The following is a 23742-nucleotide window of genomic DNA, read 5'->3' on the forward strand; positions in this document are numbered from 1 at the left end:
TGCCCCAAACGATCTCCGATCAAGGCGCCGGGCTGACAAAGAAGACGCACCATTACATCAATGTGCCGATGTACCTTGACGTGCCCCAGCGCAGCATTCAACGCAGGCCAGGGGCCTTTCCGGGGAGCGACACCCCGTAGCCACAGCGCTAAGCCCGCCAGAAAAGCCCGCTGGCAGCGCTGCCAACGGAAATCCAATCCTGCGTGCGCAGTGGCCTGACGCGGCGAACTCGGTCTCCGGACGACGGACCGGGCCCTCTCTCCGACAACTTCTCTTCGGGTCCTGCAGCAGGAAGAGGCAGAAAAGGCAGCGCTTGGGAAAAACACTCTCATCCTGTTCCCATCCCATGTCTGCGTGCGGCCCGGCCCTGAATCTCGTCTGCCCTCTCGTCTGAAACGGGTGAAACAAACGGCGCTGCGTCTGCATGTCTGCTCAGGCCAGGCGCTCCACGGGCCTGGCCGTGCGGTGCGGCTCTGGGGCGGCGGCTGCTGCTGGCCAGCGGCGCGCCCTGGCCGTGCCATTTAGCCTCCAGCAGAGGACACCTCAACGCCAACCTTGCACCCGCAGAGCCCTCCAGACGCTGTCGTCGCCGACCACCATCGTGCCGCCCTTCTCGCTGTCGGCGTCGTCCAATTGCTACGTTGCGCTCGCCGACACCTTGACGGCGCGCAGCTCCGTGCTCCTCATCCGCCCCGTCTTCCGCGGCCGCATCCGCTCGCTGCCCTTCATCATGGGCGCCCCTCGCCAGGCACGCGATCACAGCCACGACCACGACCACGATCACGACCACGATCATGGCCACGGCCATAGCCACGGCCTCTTTGGCCATCACCACCATCACCATGACAGCTCCTACCTCACCTCGGCCGACAAGAACGACCCCGGCGTGCGCATAACGAGGATTGGCCTGCTCAGTAACTTGGCCATGGCCATTGCCAAGTTCATCGGCGGCTGGGCGTTCAACTCCAAGGCCATGATTGCCGACGGCTGGCACAGCATCGCTGATCTCGCTTCCGATATCCTTACCCTCGCGACCGTTTCGTGGAGCATCAAACCGCCGACCGACCGATTCCCCCTAGGCTTTGGCAAAGTTGAGAGCTTGGGCGCGCTGGGCGTGTCTGGAATGCTCCTCGTTGGCGGCTGCTACATGGGCTTTGAAAGCGCGATGACATTGTACGGCCATTGGGACCCAGAGACGGCCCATCACATGCTGGAGCACGCCCACCATGGACACAGCCACTCTCACAGTCACGCAGATCTCGGTATTCCCAGCATACACGCAGCTTGGTTGGCAGCAGCAACGATTCTGGTCAAGGAATGGCTGTACCAAGCCAGTATGCCAAAAGCCCCCTCCCCCCTTTTCTGTCGATTGAATTTTCTTCTAACATGTGCGTTTTCTACAGCTATGAAAGTTGCGCGCGAGCGCAAGTCATCGGTCCTAGCCTCCAACGCCGTCCATCATCGCATCGATAGCTTGACGGGTATTGTGACGCTCTTTGTAATTGTCGGTGCCAACGTAATCGAAAATGCCGCCTGGCTGGATCCCGTCGGCGGCCTCCTCATTTCCATCATGGTGCTCCAAGCCGGCCTGGGCAACTCCAAAGCAGCCTTCTTGGAGCTGATAGACCAGAGCCTGGATGACGAGATCAAATCATCTATTCGTAAGCATGCGCACAGGGCCATTGCCAACGTTAGTGAAGGACATCAAGCCGAATTGCGAGACATCACCGGAACCAAATCTGGCCCCAACTACCTGGTCGACCTGGAGATGGCTGTGCCTGGCGCATGGACCGTGAACGATGTGAAGGACCTGGAAGACGCCGTTCGCACCCAGGTTGGAGGTAAGGTGCGTGGGGTGAAGCGAATTCGCGTGCGATTCGTGTCCCGCGATGGAGACGTCAACCGGAAGTTTGACGAGTTCATCCCAGGCAGCGCTCGAGCGAGTGTTTCGGAAGAATCAGACCAAGAGGAGGAACACGACAACAACCACGATCATAACCATGACCATGACCACAAGCACAGACATTAGAGACACAGCAGCCTCGTTTCCCTGGTATTTTCATTTTGTATATAAACCCTAGATATGGCAGTATTAGACCTCATTGTTAAATGATTTATTGTTACTACCACCTAGTGCCATACAGGCTCCAGAGAGTTTCGGCCCCGATTCTCTTTCTCCTAGGTGGCTGTCCCGGCATCGCTGCTTTCTTGAAGCATTTGGCGATGGTCGTCAATCACAGTTCAATGGCCGTGTGGCTCAATGGCAGAGCGTCTGACTACGATTAAGTACATCAGGAGGTTGCAGGTTCGACCCCTGTCTCGGTCACAAGTTCAATCCCCTTCTGTGAAAGAGGATGTGATTTCTTTTTTCCCTTTTTACATTTTGCTGCCTTTTGTTGCCTTCTCTCGCCTCTGTCCTGTGGAATATCATTCGCAGGCTGCCTTTCGTCTTTTTCCCCATCTTTTTTCTTTTTTTTTTTTTCTTTCTAGTACATGAGTTCATAAGTTCATGTTCTGATTTGGTCGAGCTAAATGTTAACATCGATATGTATGTTCACTACTAGGTAGTCTTCTGTCTTTCTATCTATCCCTCAAATAAAGTAAAAATCAAATTAGAGGATGAGCGGAAATATTGATTTCAGCTCTTAACCCTTGATGTTCTATTTGTTCTATTTTTGTCGTGGCAGCATTCACAAGATTGATAGTCCCAAGATAGGCTAGCTCCATATAAGTAGAATATACACTGCTTTGACATATATTATTCCCCATAACGTGTGGCATCACAAAGTAGCAATGACCAAGCGCTATTTAGGCTAAATTGCTGATAACGAGGACGCTGTTAATCCACATTCAATCGACAATAGTTTCTGCCATTACCGCGCCAATACAGACAGAGGCACTAATACAAAATGAGTCCCAGCTATCGAGAAGTCGAAAATGTAAGAATGATCTAAAGACACTGAATCAATCCCAGCGGTGGATAAGTTCCACCCAAGCTGTTTGTAAATCATTACCACTTTAGCCTAATAGTTTAGCTTTTTGCTCCGAGTAGTCGGAGAAACGCTTAAGCGCTTCTCCACCTCCCTTCTAGCAGCGATCATAGCTGTTCCCTATATATGCTTATATGTCAAGGGCAGCTTGTGGTGGTGTGGCAATTACGTCGTGGATGCGACATATTTCTTCTAATTGTCTTCCATAAAAGCTACACTTGAGTTTTGCGTTCTCTTTTCCAAGTTTACGCTCTTGAGACTCTTATAATAACAAAGAAACACCCAAAATTCCGAGCTATACCTAGATCTGGCCGCCAATAGCAGCATCCCATTCCCCTCGGCAAGAACCATACGGTTACAGGATATAGAGATACACATTCACTCTTAATAAGCTGGAGGGTTAAGTACCAAATCTGCCACTATGAGTGCAGATAACGGCCCCCTATACCTGGGCTTTGACCTTTCAACCCAGCAACTTAAGGGTAAGCGGAAATGAGCAATTCTATGGCGCCTCACCAGGTCACCCCGTCAAGTCTCCTCACCACCATTCATTCTCTCATATAACCAAGGCACCTCGGCTAACACGACCACCATCAAAAGGCATTGTCGTCAACTCCGACCTCAAAACAATCGCCGAAGCAAAAGTAGACTTTGACCAAGACTTTGGCGCAAAATACGGCATCCACAAGGGCGTCCACGTAAAGGATCCAACTGGCGAGGTCTACGCCCCGGTCGCATTATGGCTGGAATCCCTCGACCTTGTGCTGGAGCGCCTGTCCAAGGCAATGGCGCCCGTGCCCATGAGCAGAATCAAGGGCGTCAGCGGCTCTGGCCAGCAGCACGGCAGCGTCTTTTGGAACGACCAGGCGGAGGAGCTGCTGCGGGGCTTGGACCCTGCCAAGTCTCTCGTTGAGCAGCTGGAGAAGTCGCTGGCACATGAGTTTGCGCCGAATTGGCAGGATCATAGTACGCAGAAGGAGTTGGAGGCATTTGATGCCGAGTTGGGAGATCGGGAGAAGTTGGCCGAGGTTACAGGAAGTGGTGCACATCATGTAAGTTGAAGGAGAAGAACGAAGAAAAGAGGAACATGGCTGCCTTATTGTTATACAAGAAAAAGATGCTGACAGGATTCTCCTTTTCTAGAGATTCACAGGACTTCAAATCATGAGAATCAAGAGAGTCCTGCCGGAAATCTACGCAAACTCAACGAGGATATCACTGGTATCCTCATGGCTCGCCTCCGTCCTCATGGGTGCCATCGCTCCCCTCGATGTAAGCGACGTCTGCGGCATGAACCTCTGGGACATCCCCAACCAGACATGGAGTGAGCGCCTGCTTGCCCTCTCAGCCGGACCCGAAGGCGCGGCCGATCTGCGCAAGAAACTCGGCGAGCCACGAATGGACGGCGGAGGCTCCATGGGCGCCATCTCATCGTACTTTGTCTCCAAGTACGGCTTCTGCCCGGAATGCCAGATTGTCTCTTTCACAGGCGACAACCCAGCCACTATCCTAGCTCTCCCCTTGCGCCCTCTCGACGCAATCGTTTCTCTGGGAACATCGACCACCTTCCTTATGAACACGCCTACGTACAAGCCCGACGGCTCATACCACTTCTTCAACCATCCGACAACACCCGGTAACTACATGTTCATGCTCTGCTACAAAAACGGCGGCCTGGCTCGCGAAAAAGTTCGCGATACACTGCCCAAGCCTGAAGGCGGCGCAACAGGCTGGGAGAACTTCAACAAAGCCGTGCTGGACACGCCTCCCTTAGACGTAAGAAGCGAGAGTGACCGTGCCAAGCTCGGTCTCTATTTCTATCTCCGGGAGACCGTACCGAACATCCGCGCCGGAACGTGGCGCTTCACCTGCAACAGCGACGGCAGCGACCTGAAGGAATCAGCACAAGGCTGGTCCAAGGAAACCGACGCCCGTGCCATTGTCGAGTCCCAGGCCCTCTCTATGCGTCTTCGCTCCCAGAAACTCGTCTACAGCCCGCGAGATGGCCTCCCCGAACAGCCCCGACGCATCTACCTAGTCGGCGGCGGATCTTTGAACCCGGCAATCACACAAGTCCTCGGTGAGGTCCTCGGCGGAGCGGACGGTGTGTATAAGCTCGATGTGGGAGGCAACGCATGTGCCTTGGGCGGTGCGTACAAGGCGCTCTGGGCACTGGAGAGAAAAGATGGCGAGACGTTTGACGAGCTGATTGGGAAGCGGTGGACGGAGGAGGGTTCGATCGAAAAGGTGGATATCGGTTACAGAGAGGGAACGTATCAAAAGTATGGCAAGGTTCTTGGTGCTTTTGAAGAGATGGAGGGTAGATTGCTTGCCGAGGAAGAGCATTGAAAAAAAAAAAAAAAAAGAAAAAAAAAAGAGGAGGGGAGGTTTGCTTCACATGTGCTATGTAATCCCGCTCATAGAGAGGCCATTGGTGTATTTTGACGGCGTCTAAGTCTCTAGAACATAAAGAAGAAAAACAGTATAAAGTGAACAATAGAAAATGTTGCCCATCGCTAACCCTGGATATTTCAAACAAAAAGCCTTGAACCGCCTCTATCGAACATACTTGCTCATAAACCGTCTATGAAAATCAGAACGTAGCATATCCTAAGTTCAAAAGTTAGTACACCTATATATATGGCAATCGTTTGAAGGGGGAGAAAACATAGATGGACAAGCAAAACTCACATTTACAAATTCCTTCTTCTTATTCTTATCTTCCGTCCCTCTGGCCTGGTTCTTGAAAACAACATCATCGTCCCACCGGCGCTTCATGGTGAAGTCTTGCTTGTTGAGGAGGGGATTGCCGAGCGCAATGTCTCGCTCTCGGGCTTCTTGCTCTTCTCTTGATCGCTCTTCTTCCTATAGTCCCCCAAAAAGTAGTGATTAGCATGAATAATCCCCCGGATTGTTTGAATCTCAGTGCATGTGAGACATACCTCTTTCTTCTTCTTTTCCTCACGCTCTCTCCGCACTCTCTCCAATTCTCTCTGTAGCTCCGCATCTTCGTCATCATCACTATCCTCCTCTTCGTCGCTGTCTTCTTCCACTTCACTGGAGTCATCTGCGTCAATATCCCTGCTTTCCTCTAATACCCTCCTTCTTTTCGCCTCTAGATCCTCTTCTCCTTCTTCATCGCCATTTGAAGACTGCCCCTGTAGCGGTCTCTTCTCTCCTCGCACTGATGTCGTCTCCATATCCTCATCTGCGTCATCCTCAGGGGCCAGAACGCCACCGTTCTTCTTCTTGAAGTGGGCTGCCTCGGCGGCAAGAAGCTCGGCAGCGAGGTCGCGCGTAGGCTCGTCGTCGGCATCGCCACCTTGTCCAGCTTTTCGGTATTTGAGCTGGGTGTGAGCTGGTAGGAGTCGCTGGTGGTAGGCTGGGCCACGCAGGGCCTCTTTGCCTCGAGCCTGATCCCAAAGTTAGCACTAATGTTTGCAGTTTCGTATCTAGGGAGACGAATTCTTACGGGATCAAAGGTAGGTCTATGGGCGGTAGTCATCTTTGTAGATTATGCAATAACAAAAGATGCCGAACAATTGCAATGGACTGGGTAATTAGTGGAAAAAAGGCCAAGCGCGTTGTCGTTCAATTACGTCGCGGTAGCAGCTCAGATGCAGGCGACTTTATGCACACCGCCCGGCAGAATTTTTCAGCGGCGATCTAGGATCTCACTTGAGATCTCATATCGCCAACTCTAAAAAGTAGAGGAACCTATTTTCTCAAGCCTAAGGTTATAAATCACCAAAATCACCATGCCTCGAGAAGCAGAGCCATCATTAAGCGAACGGACATTTACTCTCCAGGCCATTAGCGAGGGACTGCGACTGGATAGCCGAAAACTCGATCAGTTTAGACCTCTGGAACTCAGCTTTGGCGATGAGTACGGCGTGGCAGATGTAAAGCTGGGGAAAACAAGGCAAGCTCAATTCATGTCCAATTTTGTTACTATTGGAAAGAATCTAGAATTGAAATATTAACTTGGTTTCTCATTCAGAGTATTGGCCAAGGTATCAGCAGAAGTCACAGTCCCGTTCTCTGATCGGCCCTTTGATGGCATCTTTCAAATCACTTCAGAACTCGGCCCCATGGTCGCCCCTTCATTTGAGGTGAACAGACCAACCGAGACTGAAATTTTACTCGCAAGACTCCTCGAAAAGACGATCCGGAGATCTGGAGCTCTGGATACAGAGTCACTTTGTCTCATCGCCGGACAGAAATGCTGGTCCGTCAGAGTTGATTTGCACATTCTATCCGCCGACGGCAACCTCATCGACAGCTCATGTTTGGCCGTTGTAGCCGCTCTGAGACACTTTCGAAGACCAGACACCAGCATAGAGGGCGAGACACTTACCATCTACACAGCAGCGGAGCGCGAACCGGTGCCGTTGAGCTGGCTGCATTCCCCGTTCTGTACGACGTTTGATTTCTTTGGCGAAGATGGCGAGATCGTTTTGGTCGACACAACATGGCTGGAAGAACAACTACGGGTGGGCAGCGTGACGTTCAGCCTGAACAAGCATGGTGAAATATGCCAGATTTCCAAGTTGGGAGGCAAGCCCGTAGAAGCTACGTTGATTATACAGTGCGCCCAGATGGCGCTGGCAAAGTCAAAGGAGTTTACGGATTTGGTTGATGCGAGGCTGGCAGAGGATGCGAAGAGGAGAGACAAGGGCGGCTTAATGGCTGAACTATCTGCGGAGAACGAGAGATGAAGACAAGTGCTCAGAAAAACCCAAAATGGGCAATAATATGATCTATATATTATACGTTAAGAATAGAAACAAAAAAAACGGCAAAACAAAATGCATGATACCCCGAAAAAAGTTTTTCGCTGATGAATGTGCCCAGCTTTCGCCATGATATGATGACAACCAGATATAAAAAGCAGAACATGACCCAGCTTCTATCCAACCAAAAACGCCTCGCCACGCCTCACGCAAAATACAACTTCGTTGTCTGTCTGTAAGGTCACATCGTCCGATTCCCCTCCCCCTTTCTCCATGCTGTGTGCATCGCAAAGTAACACCCGTTCGCTACCTCATGACAGGTGGTCTCGATTCCTTATTCCACTGGACCCTCGATCGTACCCAATCGATTGCTTCTCTCACGCCGTCACCCGTTAGCGCACTCATGGCAAGCACCCGCGAGTCGCGGATGGCGCTGCCCTTCTCGCCTTCCATGACCCGCTTCACAAGTCCCTCCTTGATGCGGATCGTCTCGACGCAGTCCTCTCTGTCTTGCTTGTTCGCTAATATCAATAGCGGCACGCCTTCCGTCTCTGAGTGCTGCAGCACGTCTTCCAGCACCAGTCTGCACTCGTCCAAGCGGCCGGTGTTCTCGTGCTCTAGATCGCCATCGCCGATGTCCGTACTGTCGATGATGAAGACGATGGCGTGGCAGCTGGTGTAGTAGCTCTGCCATAGCTTGCGCAGGGAGTGCTGGCCGCCAACGTCCCAGAGCTTGAGGTACATGTCTGGCAGAGTTATGGTCGAGACGTTCTGGCCGACGGTGGGAACCGTCTTGAGCTTCGGTTCAGGCGTATTGGGGAGGTACATGGATTTGACCTGTTCGTGGAAGGTCGTCTTGCCGGCATTGTCGAGACCGAGGAGGATGACTGAGTATTCTATATGCCAGAAGATGCTGCGTTAGAGACAGGATGGATACAGCGTGAGACATGGTGGGAAGTGAGGCGCGCTAAGCAAGCGGCGATGAACCAACCTTCTTTACTTGTTGCCAGCATATAGAGGCCTTTGGCAAGGTGGTACATTGTTAGGGGGGAGAGCTTCGCAAAGCTCACTTCTATGTCATGTAGAAGACTGAAGACGGATTCGAGGGTCGGATCGCGCAAGTCGATCTGTGACAAGCTGGCGCCTTTGTTCAACACCCAGTTGGTGGGCTACTAGGGTGGAGAGTCGCTGGCGAATGGACAGCAATAGGCAACAGACAGTGGATAATTAACGCCGCGGTTCGAGGGGCGACATGAATCGGCCTTGGATCTTGCTTATGGGAGGCTGATGCGATGGATAGCCGTAGTCAGGCCCGTCACCAGATGCTGGGCCGACGAAAGCCCGGTGTTCCTTTTTTGTGAGCGGCCCCGAGAGCGTCTCCCCACTCCGCGCTAGGCGCCGAAGAGCCCCGCCAGAGGCTGCTTGAATCTTGGGGCAAAAAATGGCTGCAAGCGGAGAGTAATAAGAGAGGCTCATTTAGCATTACATTTGTGATTTTCTTTTTCTTTTTTTGGTCTATTCATTTCATTCCACTCTGCTACGTTGATGGACTACTAGATGTAGGTGTACATGAATGGGCATCTGACTCTGATTGAAGGTGTAAATAAAAGTTGCATCAACACAAGTGCTCCTCAAGGTATCTATTTAATACGCCTCCCGTTTATGCAGTGAGCTGTCATCACTACAATTTGACTACATGTGCCTATCACTGCTCCGTTAGTTTCAGCCATCACTTTGTGAAGAGAGATGTCATTTGGTATGCGGTTATTGGCTTGTATGAGCCCACTTATACTGTTGGGATCAGTCTTCCGCATTCCCGTCTTGGCTGGTGGTAGTGCCAACTTCTTACACGCGTGCTTTGTAATTCTGGTGCATGTACATAGTACCTTTTGTAGACGACATGGCCACGCGGCTACATCTTGCTGTTCGTCTCTCTACTGTAGTTGGGGCTGCAGATTGATGTAGCGCATGTTCTCTTTTGACTGCCAGCACTAACAATTCGATGCTAATCCTAGCACCCTCCATCTGGAGAGAGCTGGAACTCGACCCGTTAAGTTTGCAAAAGGGCCACATGCGGCGACTCGTCATCCACCACTACTCTCCGCGCTAGGGGCATTTGCAGCTAGGCAGTCCACTAACAGCCAGCGCCAATTACAGGGCTTAGAGTGCCCGGCCAGATCTTGGCCATCGCTGCGTGTCTGATCCATATCAGAGAGGCTGCCTGCGCAGCATGTACCAAGGTACTGCAATAACAGTTCTGCTGGCATCCTTGGCACAATCGCAACTCTCCTCCATCTTCATCCACCATCGCCAGCCAACCGCGTTTGCCGTGTCTCGCGACGATCGAACCGACGGGCTGCCGCGACTCTAGCCTGCGAATCCATGCCCGCATCGTCTCGCTTGGGCTCGCGCATACTCCACCACTTGACGACTGCCCTCCCACCTTGATCGTGTCCAGATCTGCCGTCAAGACCGCTCACCATGGCCACCATGGCCGCCACCCAGCTGGCCGACTTGGGCTTCAAGCTCTTGCGTGAGTCTGGCTGCATTGCTGCGCGACATATTCTGAGCGCCAAATAAACTGACTTGCGACGATTAGGGCGAGAGGCTGAAGAGGATGATCCCGAAGGTAACAACGCCCCGCGATGCCGAACAAAAACGAGACGAGAAAGAGAGGGAGAGGGAGACAGGAATGGACAATATGCATAAGAGGCATAGGAAACGAAATGAACAAAAGTTGCAGATTTGCTAACGCCGATATGTAGAGGGAGATTCCGCGCAGAAAGAGCTCTTCGCAGCATGGGCTCTCTTCATATCCATCATGTTGCTCATCATCGCCTTCTTCACAAGCTACATGCTCCAGCAGAAGAAGGTGACGGCTATCCACGAGACAGTCATATCTATCTTTGCAGGTTCGAGCGCGCAACACTCCAAATCAAGCACGAGTCCCCTGCTAATATCACTCGCTACAGGAATGGTGGTCGGCCTTATTCTGATCATCACTTCCGGCGACTCCATCCGAAACCTCATCAGCTTCGACTACCAGATCTTCTTCAACCTCCTCCTGCCTCCCATCATCCTATCCTCCGGCTACGAGCTACACCAAGCCAACTTCTTCCGAAACATCGGCACCATTCTAACGTTCGCATTCGCCGGAACATTTCTGTCTGCTGTCGTCATTGGGTTGATCCTGTGGATCTTCAACTTGGTTCCTGGGTCCTTGAAATTGACTCTTGTTGATGCCATTTCAGTGGGCGCGACCCTCTCCGCCACCGACCCCGTCACCATTCTGGCCATTTTCAACACGTACAAGGTCGATCCTAAGCTGTACACCATCATCTTTGGCGAATCGATTCTCAACGACGCCATCGCTATTGTCATTTTCGAAACCGCGCAAAAGTATAACAAGGGCGAGGCCAACTATGGCATCATCAGCTTCTTCGAGGGTACCGGTATCTTCTTGCTTGTCTTTTTCAGCAGCATGCTTATCGGCGTCATCGTGGGCGTTGGCACCGCTCTGCTGCTCAAGTTTACTTATGTACGCAGATTTCCAAAGATTGAAAGCTGTCTAATCATTTTGATCGCCTACGCTACCTATTTCTTTTCACATGGTTTGCACATGTCTGGTAAGACCCCCTGTTGCTTGGCGTACCACGCCGATACGCCACCAAAACGTACAGGTCTAATCTATATCCAGGTATTGTGTCACTGCTCTTCTGCGGTATCACCCTGAAGCATTACGCCTACTTCAACATGTCGAGACGGACACAGCTTACCACCAAGTACATCTTCCAAGTCATGTCCCAGTTGTCGGAAAACTTCATCTTCATTTACCTTGGTCTGGCTCTTTTCACAGATAACCAGTTAGAGTTTGAGCCTCCTCTCATTATTGTTACTATCTGCGCTGTTTGCGCTGCTCGCTGGGTCGCTGTCTTTCCTCTTTCAAAGGCGATCAACTGGTTTATTCGCTATCGCGCGCGGAGGAGAGGTTTGGAAGTCGGTGATGAGCTCCCTTACAACTACCAAGCCATGCTGTTTTGGGCTGGTCTCCGTGGTGCTGTCGGCGTGGCTCTGGCCGCCCTTCTCAAAGGCGACAACTCATCCACCCTTCGAGCTACGGTCTTGGTCGTCGTGGTCTTGACTGTTATTATCTTTGGCGGAACTACCGCCCGCATGCTGGAGATACTCGGTATTCGTACAGGCGTGGTTGAAGAGATTGATAGCGACGACGAGTTTGACATTGAGTCATTCGGTACTGGACTTCAGATCAAACGCTCCGGCTCTGCCATCGGATATAACCCTCGTCGTAATGGCAACGTCGCTCTCCACAACTTGAGCGCGCCTGCAGACAGTTCCGCAGCCTATGTTTCCGGCCACTCTTCGCCTCACACAGGTGTCAAGCCAAACAACCTAAGCCGCAAGAACTCCCTCCGCAACCCTACCGACAGCGAGCGAGCTGATCTCCTACGAGCCAACGCTGAGGATTCTGACATTGGTAGCGACATTGACATATCAGACTTGCCGCCTCCGGCTGCTCGACGCTCTCCTCGACCACCCATCAGCCCTAACCCCTCGGGATCAGACGGCAGTGCCTTCATGAGTCCCGCCGAACCAGCGTCAAACGCTACTCCGATAACTGCCACAGGGGCAATCCGGCAATTGCTCTCGACTGAAGACCCGGCCAGCTTGTTCAGACAGTTGGACGAAGACTTTATCAAGCCTCACTTATTACTTCACGGAGATGGTGGCAGAGGCGGTGGTAACGGATCAGGGGCTGTATAAGTAGAAAGAAATGGATTGTAATAGACGGAAAGTCTTTAAACCTTTTGTTTTTCTTTTTTCTTTTCCTTTGGTTTGTTACTTTTTTCCTCTTTTTTTCTTTGTTACTTTTGGGAAGTATATGATATATACATATCATACATACCCTCGGCGTTATTGACGAAAGTCATAGAATGGATGAATTTTTTTTTCCCCCTCGCCCATGCGCGTTTACGTCTCACGTAGCAAATAATAAGACGAAGTATACAGTGCTTAACAGGATAATCAAGAGTCCCTACGTGTGACTCCCATAATTCAATTCTTGCACAACACGACCTACTACTACCATTTCCCTCTTTGTGTTTTTTTGTTTTTGTGGGGAAAGTCTAGATAGTAGATATTTGGTCTGTTTTGGTGGTGTGCATAACGTCTCTGAAAAGACGAAATAAGAGCTATGTACATGTCTCTAACAATGATGCCTTGCCTTGGGCCCTGCCCTGCCCTGCCCCTATCCTCCCGCCGTCGCTTTCCTGCGCTTTCCCGTTTTTTCATTGTTTTTCATCCTCCCTCCAGTTTCATAATAACAGCTGAGAAAAAAAAACTATTTCTCAGTGAACGATATCCCGCCCCCATTCTAGCACAAGAGAGAAGAGAGGAGACCCGAATAATTCCAAGCCCGTTAAAATGACATTATAACAGATAGGAAGTGGGGAAGAGAAGTAGGGGAAAAAAAGGCATCTAAACGTTAAAAAGTAAACCAGCCCTCCTTCCGCGAAGACCCTCTCCCTTTTTTTGCCCTTCACGAAACAAAGGTAGACCATAGGACGTTAAAAGAAAAACCATAAGTAACCACTCAAGACGTCGCATTAAAAAGTTAAGGGTACAAGAAAAGACAATTCCAGAAAAAACGCTAATCATTACTTGCTTATAGAAGGTGTTGCGCTTCCGCTAGCCTGACGCTGAACGGGTACCGGGCTGGCCGATGGGGGATTCGTCGGCAGCTGAGGCGAGGCTTGAGATTGCGACTGTGACTGGGCTTGCTGTTGCTGTACCTGGGCTTGAGTCTGCATTTGAGCCTGGGCCTGAGCCTGAGCTGGAGCCTGAAGTTGAGGTTGGGGTTGAGATTGTTGTGGCGGCTGGGGTTGTGGGGTTGACTGCTGCTGCTGCTGCTGTACCAGGGCTGGAGATTGTTGTTGCGGCTGAGCTTGCTGTTGGGCGGCCTGTTGCTGTTGTACTTGAGGAACCTGAGGAGGTCGCTGCTGTTGATGCTGTTGCGGCTGCTGATGTTGCTGCGGCTGCGGCGTATGCTGTTGTTGGCGTTGTACCTGAGCCTGAGCCTGTGCTTGGGCCTGTGCTTGGGCCTGTGCTTGTGCCTGGGCTTGAGCCTGCTGCTGCTGTTGTTGTCTAAGCAGCGCGGCATATTGATGAGGGCTGGTGGTAGCAGCAATACTAGTCGCAATACCGGGCTGTCCCGCAGCAGCGTTCATCGCGCTCTGCCGTTGCGCCATCATCGCGCGCGTCAGCTGATCAGTAGCGAGATGGCGAAGTTGCTCGGGTGACAGGTTAGGATTCTTGCTCCTAAAGTTGGCTTCCAAAGCGTTAATTTGCGCTGCTATGGTAGGAGGAATTTGGGTTGGCAGTCGAGGACCAGGAGAACCACTGTTGGTAAGTGTGGGCATATGCAGACCACTCGTAGCTGAGGTATGGCCGTTAGCAGCGTTAAACGAGGCCATCATAGCCTGAGCGGTATTCATAAAGGTTTGTTGTTGAGCGATAGCAGGGACTCCGTTCCGCATAGCGGGCGAGGAATTTTGCTGTGCTTGCTGAACAGGGGCTCCGCCTACAACACCAGCTTGGGCTTGCTGCTGCGCATGTTGAATCTGAGCTGCGGCTCGCTGCTGCTCTGAGATGCGTTGTGCGCGCATCATCATGTTCGCGTCGGGTTGCTGGCCAGGAATCTGCATCCTGTGTTGAGCCTGCATTGCTTGCAAAGCTTGCAACTGAGCCTGCGGAATGCCGTTCATCTGCGCCGGTGGAGCGAGATTGCTGCTCATCTGCGCTTGAACGCCGACACCGTCCATGCCGTTGGCAGGTGCCTGCATGGGCAAACGTGCGCGACCCTGTGCTGCAGCCGCAGCAGCCGCAGCGACAGCAAGTGGATTAGGAGCACCGGGTCGGTTGACTACGACATTAACGCCATTAGCAGCTGCCGCAAGATGAGCAGGATTCTGAGCGCCTGGTACGGGTACACCGGGTGCAGCCAGCTGAGCGGACTGAGCTTGGGCTCTGGCCTGGAGAGTCGCCTAGACGGGAAGTGTTAGTTAAACTAGCTAAGACGGTATCGCAAGATATAGATATCAACTTACTCGTCGTTGAGCCTCCTGCCGCTGCGCAAATTGCGCCATCTTTTCAGCCAGAGCCTGGTCGCGCTCCCAGCGCATTATACTGTAGTCCCGTGGAGTTTTCCCTGGGCGTTGAGCCATGGTATCATTAACCTTCTTCGCAGCGTTCTGTGTCGCTGAATGCTGCTGTTTCTGCATTGTGGTCTCTCTTTTCTTAGCAAGCTTTCTCATAGCATCGATGAGAGTCAAGTGCTTCTGATTTCGCCGTCTCTCGACTCTGAGCGGAGTAGACTGCCTTCGCCGTATTGGTGTTACTGCCCCTCCCTCCTGAGAGGCTCGCTGTGCCGCCAACTGATTTTGCTGAGCGATAATACGTTGAGCAGCATCAATCCTACTGTTATATGCCTTGAAATATTGCGTCTTTTGCATATCAGCTGGAAGACCTTCGAGGTTTATCCATCTTTCGAAGCATTCCCACGGCGTCCTCCTCTCTGCGCCCGATGCAAACAGCGATCGAGTAGATAGCAGAGTCGAAATTAGTGACCAATTATAAGAGTGCTCACGAACCAAGCTACGGAGCTCGTCATCTTCAACCACGGTCCACTGTGAGGAACTGCGAGTTTCGTAAAAGCTTTGTAGCGGCATGGGATGTTCAGAGGGGGGTCGAAATTGGTGGCCAGCGTGTAGCCGGTCGCGGATGTGTTTCGACTCAGGGGTGAATAACGCAACTTCGGTGCTTCTTGGCGGAAGCCGGACATTATGTGCGAGGGTATCAGCATCGAAAGCGCTCTCTTTTTCGTCATCGGATTCTTCGTTATAATAACTATAACGGCTGCGTTTCCGTGGAGGGCCATCGGACAATAGTTTCATTTCCCCCTCAACATATTTGCTTAGAGGCAAAGCGGGTCGTCGCCAATGAGCGTCAGGGTCATATTCGGGTCCTGTAAGTTCGAACCGCGGGATCTTCAAAGGAGCCCCGTACATAGGTAGCTCTTCCAACAACTTATCTGAGGCAGGTGATTGCCGTAGAGCAAATACCACGTCATCCTCTTGCAGAGCAAATATAGCGGAAGGCGCAACAGTTTCAGGGAAATCTTCACTGAGATTGTCCAGAATCTGGGGTGAATCCACATCTTCCGTTATGAGATCTGGGGTCGGATGGTTTTCCGCCTCAGCTACATCGGCATCGGCATCTCCCATGGTTACATCACCTGTCTTCAATGGAGGGATAAACGCGGCAACCTGCATTGCTTTGCGCTCCTTAGGAGTCGATTCAACCCAATCCGCACAGGCGTATGCAATATTCTTAGCCACGGCCATCTTCCATTTTCTTTCTTCTCGGAAATCTGTTCGCATCCACTTCATCTCCTGAAATAAGACATCCCAATGTGATGGCGGGCGAGTCGGCTCTGGGCACCGCTTTGGCTGTCGAAGAGACCACTTATCATGTTGCTGCAGGTGATACACCCTACGGAGTACCTTACACGCCTGGTGATCTTGGATAGCGAGATATGCGTCGGGGGTGGCGATGGTTTTGTTCGCGTGGAAAAGAATCTTTTCAATAGGTTGCATCCAGTTTGTCGCGCCTGTAAAGTTCTGAATGAAAAGAGGTGTGTAGTAGTCATCGGATGGTTGGATTGTTTCCTTTTGGCCAGGGACCAGCGCCTTTTCTTCCACCTGCTTAGGCTGCTTACCGAACAAAACAGTAGAAACCTGAGCTTTCGACCTATCTCTCTTGGTTGTATTCTTCGGCCTAGGGGGCGGTGATTGAGGCGTTGAGGTAACCGGGGTCAACTGGTTTTGCGGTGCTTTCGTCGTGCTTCGTTCTGTCATGGTGGCAGATCGCGGGCTCTCTCCCACAATTTCCGATACGGATTTCAGTCGCATCGCTCCAGATGATACCCTTGTGACTGCCCTTTCGGGAGCTGGAAGTGGCTCCCTGACTGGCGTAGGCTTGGCAGTAGCATTCGTAGAAGCTGGAGGGGGGACAGCAGGCGTTTGAGTCGGAGGCAATTCGGTGCTTTCCGATTCCACGGCTCGGGATGAATCCACATCCATTCTTTCCGGAGTTTCTTCTTGGCTGTCGGGAACTTCAACAGCAGGCTTCGTGGCCAGCGCGGTTGATGGCTGGGTATTTATACCTTGCGGCTCCACGTCTTGCTTTGCGGCAGGGCCCGCCTCTTGAATAGAGTTTGTAGCGTTAGTCTTTACTTCGAGTCCAGGAGAAACTTTTATCGGCTCCGGACTTGCGGCGGCTGCACTTGACCGGATGGACTCCTGGAGGAGCTGATCTTCGTCTAGAGTTGTAGCTTTTGGCTCTGGTTCATCGTTCTCTGGTTTGGCTGGCTCAGCTCCGGCCTCTATTTCAGCAACATCTTCCATCTCATCGCCCCTTTCTACTTTGTCTTCAACATCTTCCTCCAGTCGATCGTGAATATACTGAGGAGCATCATGCTCAGGGCTGGTATCCGCCGACACATCATGGACCCCAGGAGTCGTGGCACTTGGTGCTGTTGATCCAGGAGATGAAAGCGCATCTGGAGCCTTGGTTAAACTGTGCGGAACCTTGATGGACAGCTCCTGATTACGTCCCGTCTGGTTCGATTGAAGCTTATCGACTACTCCGTTTTCTACAGCGTCTGCATCGCCTTCTCCTCTCGTTGCTCCTGTATCAGATGATTCCTCTGAAGGCGATCCCTTGGTTCCTGGTGGGAAAGAAACTTGTGCTGGTTTCCGTTCAGGTGTAGCATCTTCACTCGCTGCTCCATTGGTCATTCGATCGGGCCGTTTCGTTTCATCCTTTGCAAGCGGCAGAATGGTGGAAGGCGTGGGGATAGGGGTGGTCTGCACAGGGACGGCGGAGCCTCCAGCTGGATGTGGCACGGCGCTGCTGGATGTTAAGGAAGCAGGCGTTGGCGGGGGTTTTGTTAGTTTCTCTGGGGGTTTGGTAGTATCCTCGGGAGGCGCAGAGGGTGACGCGGTCGACACAAAGCCATCGGATGGTAGAGTTTGGTGCTTGGAGATGAAAGCATCTTCTTTCGTAGATGCAGTGGTCGGCGTGGGGATCGGTGGTGAGTGTAGGGCTGCTTCCTGTATTGACTTTGCGATTAATCGTTTCAATAAATCAACCGAAAGTAAGGGCCGTGGCGGAATAGCTTGTTCGTTCAGAGTTTTTCCTCTGTGGAAGAGAGTTAGCTATGGCTGGCCTTGGAGTATGTACAAGAGACGCGTGACATGGCCGATGTTATATTCGAAGCCATGGCTTGCGTTTGTTTACAGGAGAGAAAAAAAGAGAGAAGGAGCCCCCAAAAAATAACTTTTATGAAAGGTACGCACTGCAAGATTTCGCTGGTCTGAAGAAACTGCCATTCCGCAGCAGTAGTGGCCGGCGCGTCGGGGTTCGCGAAGGCATCCTGCGGGAGGCTTTCGGCCTGCGTCGCGACAGCGAAGAGCTCGCGAAGTTTCCTCTTCCGAGACGCTACGATTGCACTGGAGGCGGTTAGCATGGCAAAAAGCACCTCGTTTTAATCGGAAAAATCCGCTCTTTCGAACGAGCACACACTCACTTGAATTCGTTACGCTTGGATTGAAGCAGCCTCGATAGATCGGTGTGGCCGACCTCAGTCATAGCATCGGCGGGAGCGACATCCGTTTGCAGGCGAAACGGATGTCGGAGGATGGCCAGAGAGGTCGTCTGAGATGAGGCTCGCGATGCACGACGATGGAAAGGATCGTGGAGGTGGCCGTTTTGACGGAAGTTCTGACCGTTGCTCGTGTCGCCGGTCTGTGGGAGGGCGTCAAATTCTGTCGGGCGCCAGTGTCTTGGGGGGAGTTTCGCAGGGGGGAAGCGCTGGAAGCCAGCGGAGGCGCTGTTGCTCGTCGCCTGGCACTGTATGGAGTGCGCTAGCCGTTAACAGCTGTTGGCGGGAGTTGGCTGGCAGCAGGCCGCACGCGGCGCTAACGAGCGCAGCAGAGACAGGGCGCCTAGGACGCCTAGTGCACAGTAAGCTCAGGGTTTTCTACTACTGTCCATCACCGCTTCGCAGGGTGCTTGTCAACGCTGCATCATTGATTGAAACTCACTGAGCAGACGATCTTCAGGCGGCTCAAAATAGGAGGACGAGGAGACGTCCCGAGATCTCCTGCTAAGCTTAGATGCTGCCTAAAGTGTCTAATGTTCTCGCAACCCCTCCTTTGCTGCCTCCATAATTTTTCGGGCCTGCCTAGAGTTCCGAATGGCCGCAATCTGTTCTCCTGCACGCATTGGGGGATCCATTGCGAACATTTTTTCCTAGTGAGATTTTCTGGCAGTTGGGCGTCAACAATGGTGCATCAGAGAAAATAGACTTCCTGCAAGAGTCGTGCCACACGCAGGTATCGCCCGCAGTAGAAAGCATGGGTGAGTACATCCGCACGCACTCCACAAAACTCGATGCTACGGTCGCGGTATTCTGCGCCCAAGACAATTGAACATGGGGGGGTTTGGCCACATCACCTCTTTTCCTTTCCGCCTGCAGCCACAGGCAGCCACACAACCCCCACAGCGTTATTGTGGCTTCGACTGTATTATTCTAGCCGACCGCTCCGCCTGCAAAAAAAGAAAAAAAAAATTTACGTACTCCGTACGGAGTTCAAACATTCTCGTAGCTGGGCGCTACAGTCCTTTCGTATTAGCTCGCACCGATACGTACCTTTTCCCGTTTTGAGGCTCCCAGTATCGAAACCCGAGAAGCTAAGAGTTCAAGGCTTCCATCAGAGCATCAAGGTACATCATCGCGCTGCAAGACTTGACGCGTTATGTCTGACCAGAATAAAGGTCGCATAGCCATTAAATTTGGCGGAGGCAGCTCCTCATCTGCAGCAAAACAGTCCCGATCGAAACCGTCGTCGAGTCTAGGGAAGCGACCGCGCTCTCACGCCTTGGGAGGCGACTCCGACGCCTCGGATTCTGAAGACGATCGCCACCGAGGACGACATGAAGCCATCACAGGGTTTGGTGCAGATGGTGCAGAGACAAAGCGCAAACGGCAAAAGGAGGAGAAGAAGGTGTACATTATCGAGCGGCAGTCGAATCGAAGCTGGAAAGATGAAGTAAGGAGCCACAGACAGTCGAAGAATCTGCTTCCAGACGAAGCCAGAGCCCAGCAGAATGCCGTCACCGCCGAGACCGAACCAGCCAGCCAAGATACACTGCTTAAATGGGGGTTGACGATCAAAGAGAAGAAGCCTGTGTCTGAGGACAATGCGGCCGCAGGATCGAACGCACATGCCAGCGACGATGAAATGCGAGAAGCAGACAAGGACGATGGCGATGGCGATGCTGCACCTGTACAGCGGACCGCCGATGATGAGGCTATGGACGCTCTCCTTGGTAAAACAACCGAAGACAAAAAAGTTATTACCGCGGCACACCCAACGGAGGATGACGCCTACCGCCGCGATGTTGAAGCCTCCGGCGCGGTATCCAGCCTCCAGGATTACGAAGACATGCCCGTCGAAGAGTTTGGCGCCGCACTGCTCCGCGGCATGGGCTGGAACGGCGAGAACCGTGGTCCCAAAGTCAAGCAAGTCAAGAGACGACAGAACCGCCTCGGCCTTGGCGCCAAGGAGCTCAAGGAAGAGGAGGAGCTCGGAGGGTGGAACCAGAACGGCAAGAAGAAGTCCAGGCCACGACTGGATGATTACAGGAGGGAAGAGAGCAAACGCAAAGAGTCTCGGCGACATGAGGACAGCTATAAACGAGAAAGGGAGCGCGAACGTGATCGCGAGAGGGATCAGTACAGGGACAGAGATCGGGACCGAGATCGAGATTATAGGGATAGGGATAGGCATCGGGACAGAGACCGAGATTACGACAGGCACAGGGACCGACATCGCGACTCTGACCGGGATCGACGACAGTGAGGGCAGCCTGCTGCGTCAACGCTTTTCATACATCAGCCAGCTGAATGAGATGGCACATTGGCGATACTCCTCTTGGTTTTCCTTATACCTCGAAAATTTGCAACAAAGGGCACATAACAGGGCATATTTCACTTTTTCTCACATAGACAAGCTCCGCAAGCACAACGCATAATATTTGAATAAATCATCGGTCAAGCACTTACTAGAGTACAAACGTTAAATGATCAGGCAAAACGCATTCCCGCTGAGAGGTAAATAACTACGCGTTTATACTTTCAGTCTCGGCAGAATCCAAAATCGCCTTTTTTTCGTCGTCCGCCACGACAATGTGTTCATCATTGATTGTCATTTCTTATGCGTTTTTCGTTACATTCTAGCCAAGTTTTCTTTTCTATCCTTTCATTGCAGCGACACCCGACTTAGTGTATCCGTCAAGATACCGAGCTGCATCAGAGTCTCCCCATCAGCTTCTATCTCCTTTGCACCAGCAGCCTTCTCCAGCGTCCTCGCGGCGTGCAATAACGGTTCGACATAGCGATGCTCAATAGCCGCAGCCATGCCTACCGGTGCAAGAGGCTTGTAGTCTTCGCCGAACAGGAACAGGGCAAAATTGGCGACCTGTAAATGCAGAGGCGCATTTTGTGCCCAGAATTCCAGCAATGCAGAAGTGTCGGCCTGTTGGAGATGTGATAGATCTGGGAACAAGGAATACTGAATGGTTTCGAAGCACTCTGGGCTAGAGAAGCGACCTTTTGAGCCGGCCTTTTTCGCGGCAATCAGCTCCTCTCGTAACCATGAGACCGCGCACGCTTGAAGTGATGAGAATACGCAGTTTTCCAGCAGGTCTTCTAGAATAGCCAACCGATCTTCTTCCTCGGGATCCGCATGTAAGACTGAGCCTGCTACAACGGTTGTCGCATTGCGCACTCGGATATTCGGGTGGAAGACTGAAACAAGTGTGAGAAGATGATGGTAGGGCATAAATCCTGCAACAGCCCCCTTGCTATTGGGATTCGATAGTGCTTTCCGTCCGTCCAGCCAGATGGCCATAACAATTAGAGCCTCGATTGTTCCCGGATTAGTGGCGATCTGATTCCCTGACTCATCGCCGAGGAAGCTTTGTAGCAAGGCCTGATGATCAGGCAACATGTATTGTGGGTGTAGTTCACTGGTTGGAAGGCCTCGATCTGCGTCGAAAACGTCGGCAGCAAACATCCAGTACGCATTCAGGCACACCAAGCCACCTGTTGATAAATGGAGCTGCTCCGGGTGTGCAGGGTCGAATTCGATGGAGAGGGGTTCCCGGTAAATAGGGCCTTCGAGGTACTCTTTCATCTTGAACGGAGGTAATTTAGACAAGCCTAAATCGCCAGCCAGAGACTATAGAACAGTCAGTATTTGTCTTGCTCGTGTACCAGACATAAGGATGCTCACCACTAGCTGTCCCAACAAGGCATCTTTAGCTTGAAGCTCTACAACCTCTTTGAATGTCTGAATCATAGTCTTCCGACCGGGCACTATCCGCTCAGGGTAGGTATATTCCAACATCCTCGAAGCCCATTCTATACTGTTAGAATTGACATAGGCTTCGAGGATGCATGTGATGAAAGATTGCAGCAAGCTAGTTATCAGGCCCGGTTCATTTGCGTTTAACGTATCAGTGCGATCGGCTTCGGGGTCTGGCGCCTGTTTTGCTGGGTCGCTGTCTTGAAATGGCGTGTCCAGTTTGACGCTCGACTTACGAGATGGCAAAGGAGGTCGCGTCTTACGTGCGAGAGATTGGACCAGAGAAATGACTGCGGCGGTAGACGCTGCACTCGTGGCATCGTAGCACCTCTGTACTGTGTCCAATGTCGTATGTAGAAAACGTGAGGGAGCTTTGACTTGCAGTCGCTTGTGTAGAATCCCCAACATTCCACAGAGCGTTACAAAATGCCTAATGGCTTTCGTCTCGCCCTTGGTTGCTTGATTCGCAGAGCCCTCAGCTCCTGCTTTCTTTTCTTCCTCCTCCTCCTCCTCTTCCTCCTCTTCCTCCTCCTCCTCTCCCGCAGCAGTTGTCTTCTCCATGACCTCAAGAACCTTGAGGATGACCTCCCGCGGGTTGCCCAGACGCGCAATGCTCTCCAAACATTCTTCGCTACCCGGAATGGGGATCAGCATATCAACCAGGTCCCAGCCAATGTCACTGGCTAATGAAACGTCCTCCAGGATCTCCTGTAGCGCGGGCAGGATCTCTGGAGACAGCGACATCTCGACGATGGTGAGATATGTCGCGACATCTGTGGCTGGCGGGCGGGACTCATGAAGTCGCTGAACAATCTCTTCTGTAGTCGCCATAGTGGTGGTGTTGCGACGATGTATCTTGACGAGTATTATTAGTTGCGCTACCGAGTTGGATACAATCGCCAAAGCGATCAGATCGAGATGAGCAGAATAAACGAGAGATGGTTCGCAGCCAAGAGGCTCTAGCAAAACTAGTCAATGCGATTTGTCGAAAAAAAAAAAATCCAAGTTGTTAGTGTGAAGGAAGGGAAAGGGAAGAGGGAAGAGGGAGCAGATCACAAGGCCATGAGGATCGTCCCAGGGACTTTGCCTTAGTAACAAAAAGTGGTGATGCACCTGTTTCTGCCCCTCCCTGGCACGCGGAACCGGTGCCCCGCGCTAGCTGCTATTGGATGGAGGGGATGCGCTGGAGACGTCACTGTAACAGGGGCACAGATGGAACTTAAAGTGGGAATAGGAGAGCGAAAAGAGTCATGTTTCTTAGTCTGGAGGGCCGAAAACACGTCCATCTTCATTATAAAGATATTGATGATTATGTGTATAAACAACGTAAATCTCATTTTGTAGATAAATGACTAAGATCTACACTTTTCTATATCAACATACTGGACTACCAATACTAAGACTCCTTAACTTTGCTTCCATTAATTAAACCGACAGTAAGAATATATGAGTCCCATTGAGTTTCATACATACATGCAGCTCATACTACCTAGCTTTGGCTATATGAAC

General features: G+C 51.8%; 9 protein-coding genes and 1 non-coding gene across 10 annotated transcripts; 6 read left to right on the forward strand and 4 right to left on the reverse strand.

Annotated features, from left to right (window-relative positions):
* Positions 1-424: 424 nt before the first annotated feature.
* On the forward strand, positions 425-2029 carry TrAFT101_009958 (uncharacterized protein; the record flags this gene model as incomplete). The annotated part of the gene is made up of 2 exons (XM_024908048.2): positions 425-1334; positions 1404-2029. 2 exons carry the CDS (start codon positions 425-427, stop codon positions 2027-2029), a joined length of 1536 nt encoding a protein of 511 aa, XP_024761112.1.
* A 217-nt stretch (positions 2030-2246) lies between these two features.
* TrAFT101_009959 lies at positions 2247-2326 on the forward strand. The gene has a single exon. It is a non-coding gene; the product is annotated as a tRNA-Arg (tRNA).
* Positions 2327-3110: 784 nt separating this feature from the next.
* On the forward strand, positions 3111-5339 carry TrAFT101_009960 (uncharacterized protein; the record flags this gene model as incomplete). Its single annotated transcript, XM_066128809.1, has 3 exons — positions 3111-3472; positions 3591-4042; positions 4134-5339. The coding sequence occupies exons 1-3, from the start codon at positions 3412-3414 to the stop codon at positions 5337-5339; spliced, it is 1719 nt and encodes a 572-aa protein (XP_065984933.1). The 5' UTR covers positions 3111-3411.
* Positions 5339-6559, reverse strand: CWC15 (complexed with cef1p). The gene is made up of 4 exons (XM_024909752.2): positions 6463-6559; positions 5933-6403; positions 5682-5855; positions 5339-5600 (listed from the first exon to the last, which is right to left on the reverse strand). Exons 1-4 carry the CDS (start codon positions 6493-6495, stop codon positions 5547-5549), a joined length of 732 nt encoding a protein of 243 aa, XP_024761109.1. The 5' UTR covers positions 6496-6559; the 3' UTR covers positions 5339-5546.
* Positions 6560-6699: 140 nt separating this feature from the next.
* On the forward strand, positions 6700-7813 carry TrAFT101_009962 (uncharacterized protein). The gene is made up of 2 exons (XM_024905466.2): positions 6700-6912; positions 6991-7813. Exons 1-2 carry the CDS (start codon positions 6749-6751, stop codon positions 7706-7708), a joined length of 882 nt encoding a protein of 293 aa, XP_024761108.1. The 5' UTR covers positions 6700-6748; the 3' UTR covers positions 7709-7813.
* On the reverse strand, positions 7737-9028 carry TrAFT101_009963 (uncharacterized protein). The gene is made up of 2 exons (XM_024910595.2): positions 8715-9028; positions 7737-8619 (listed from the first exon to the last, which is right to left on the reverse strand). The coding sequence occupies exons 1-2, from the start codon at positions 8761-8763 to the stop codon at positions 8030-8032; spliced, it is 639 nt and encodes a 212-aa protein (XP_024761107.1). The 5' UTR covers positions 8764-9028; the 3' UTR covers positions 7737-8029.
* An 884-nt stretch (positions 9029-9912) lies between these two features.
* TrAFT101_009964 (uncharacterized protein) lies at positions 9913-12817 on the forward strand. Its single transcript, XM_024901887.2, has 5 exons — positions 9913-10256; positions 10323-10352; positions 10489-10635; positions 10696-11349; positions 11421-12817. The coding sequence occupies exons 1-5, from the start codon at positions 10205-10207 to the stop codon at positions 12503-12505; spliced, it is 1968 nt and encodes a 655-aa protein (XP_024761106.2). The 5' UTR covers positions 9913-10204; the 3' UTR covers positions 12506-12817.
* Positions 12752-18910, reverse strand: TrAFT101_009965 (uncharacterized protein). The gene is made up of 4 exons (XM_024900062.2): positions 18390-18910; positions 18160-18312; positions 14848-18001; positions 12752-14784 (listed from the first exon to the last, which is right to left on the reverse strand). Exons 1-4 carry the CDS (start codon positions 18449-18451, stop codon positions 13399-13401), a joined length of 4755 nt encoding a protein of 1584 aa, XP_024761105.1. The 5' UTR covers positions 18452-18910; the 3' UTR covers positions 12752-13398.
* Positions 18911-19584: 674 nt separating this feature from the next.
* On the reverse strand, positions 19585-23563 carry TrAFT101_009967 (uncharacterized protein). Its single transcript, XM_066128810.1, has 2 exons — positions 22162-23563; positions 19585-22107 (listed from the first exon to the last, which is right to left on the reverse strand). Exons 1-2 carry the CDS (start codon positions 23062-23064, stop codon positions 21127-21129), a joined length of 1884 nt encoding a protein of 627 aa, XP_065984934.1. The 5' UTR covers positions 23065-23563; the 3' UTR covers positions 19585-21126.
* On the forward strand, positions 19621-20727 carry TrAFT101_009966 (uncharacterized protein; the record flags this gene model as incomplete). The annotated part of the gene is made up of 1 exon (XM_024898713.2): positions 19621-20727. The coding sequence occupies one exon, from the start codon at positions 19621-19623 to the stop codon at positions 20725-20727; it is 1107 nt and encodes a 368-aa protein (XP_024761104.2).
* Positions 23564-23742: the final 179 nt, after the last annotated feature.

Source organism: Trichoderma asperellum, chromosome 6 (genome assembly GCF_020647865.1).
Source record: "Trichoderma asperellum chromosome 6, complete sequence".
In the NCBI taxonomy this organism is placed as follows: domain Eukaryota; kingdom Fungi; phylum Ascomycota; class Sordariomycetes; order Hypocreales; family Hypocreaceae; genus Trichoderma; species Trichoderma asperellum.